Source organism: Seriola lalandi, unplaced genomic scaffold (assembly GCF_002814215.2).
Source record: "Seriola lalandi dorsalis isolate HSWRI2012SDOR001 ecotype SW California unplaced genomic scaffold, Sedor1 jcf7180002050029, whole genome shotgun sequence".
NCBI classification, from domain to species: domain Eukaryota; kingdom Metazoa; phylum Chordata; class Actinopteri; order Carangiformes; family Carangidae; genus Seriola; species Seriola lalandi.
Window position 1 is genome coordinate 22,038 of NW_019520582.1, and position 1,200 is coordinate 23,237.

The following is a 1,200-nucleotide window of genomic DNA, read 5'->3' on the forward strand; positions in this document are numbered from 1 at the left end:
AGCGGGTCAGAGATCTGCAGGGTGGACAGGAGCAGCTCCGCTTTGGTCGCTGCCATCTCTCCGGAGGAAGGAGAGGCGGAGGCAGGTGTGGAGCGCAGCCGCTCTTGGAGCTCCTGAGCACCGCGCTGTTCCCGCGGGGAGACCGAGCCGCTCTCCGCTACTGAGTCCCGCAGAGAGGCGCTCTGGCCGGGCTGACGTTGCTGCTGCTGCTGGGGGCTGTGATGCTCGGAGGAAGCCAATGCTGGAGGATCGACAGCTCCGGGGTCCCGGGTGGAGAAGTTTTAAATGGTTATTAGTGGCGGGAGAGAAGCTGCTGAATCATCAGGGACAGTGAAGAGCTCATGTTTATTTCCGGTTGGTGTTTTCACGTGTTGATGCTGATGAACTTGAACCGGAGCTCTGTCAGGTTCCTTCAATGAACATCCCGGCTTTATATAGACTCCTGCGTGACGTACATTCCCAAATATGGCACGGAGGAAGCCCATATTTGGTCAGAACGGGGAGCGCGCGGACCGGGCTGCACGCGGAAGCGCCGCTGCTCCCTGCGCTCTTTGTGCTGCGGTTTCTGGAGCGTGAACGATCCGGTACAGTCCAGACCTCAGCCCGGACGGTGGGTGTGGACCGAGAGCCGGGACCGCAGCCGGTAAACGGCAGACAGGGAGTACAGCCAGCCGCCATGGCCGGAAACCCCGCAGACACGTCACAGCTCCGATCCGTTTTTTTCAGGCTCTACGTCACATGGAGATCTTCCAGCGGCGTCATCACTTCCTAAGGCCTTATTTGGGTGGTTTCCTGTCAGACTGCTGACCCGGGACCCGCCTCCTCCTGCACATCGACTCAAAAACCAGAAACTAACGACACGCAGCTGCAGATCATTTAACAACACACAGTCACAAAGTTGTTCACGAGCCTTGCATTAACTATAACCCCAGAAGCTTTATATAAACCCGAGCATGGAGACTAGATTATTGATCATATAATTATTGATGTATTCATGTGTTCATTGCTTTAATGTTGCAGGTTGTAAAGGTGAGGTTACAGTCCTGTACTTCTGGTATTTTCTAGTGTCTGTTCGGTTCTTATCTGTTCTTTACATTTCTATGAAGCACTTTTACTTTGAAGCGGCTTTTAGTGGAATGCATCTTCTTTTATTTTGAAAATTCCATGGAAGAGGATTTGGGCAACATTGTATTTTTTTTT

General features: G+C 52.8%; 1 protein-coding gene across 1 annotated transcript in view; it reads right to left on the reverse strand.

Annotated features, from left to right (window-relative positions):
• LOC147819726 (early growth response protein 1-like) overlaps nucleotides 1–806 on the reverse strand; it is a 2,850-nt gene extending 2,044 nt beyond the window's left edge. The window contains exon 1 of the mRNA XM_087171873.1: nucleotides 4–806. Coding sequence (XP_087027999.1) covers nucleotides 4–56 — 53 coding nt within the window. The 5' untranslated portion in view covers nucleotides 57–806. The remainder of the gene's footprint in view (nucleotides 1–3) is intronic.
• Between the last annotated feature and the right edge of the window lie 394 nt (nucleotides 807–1,200).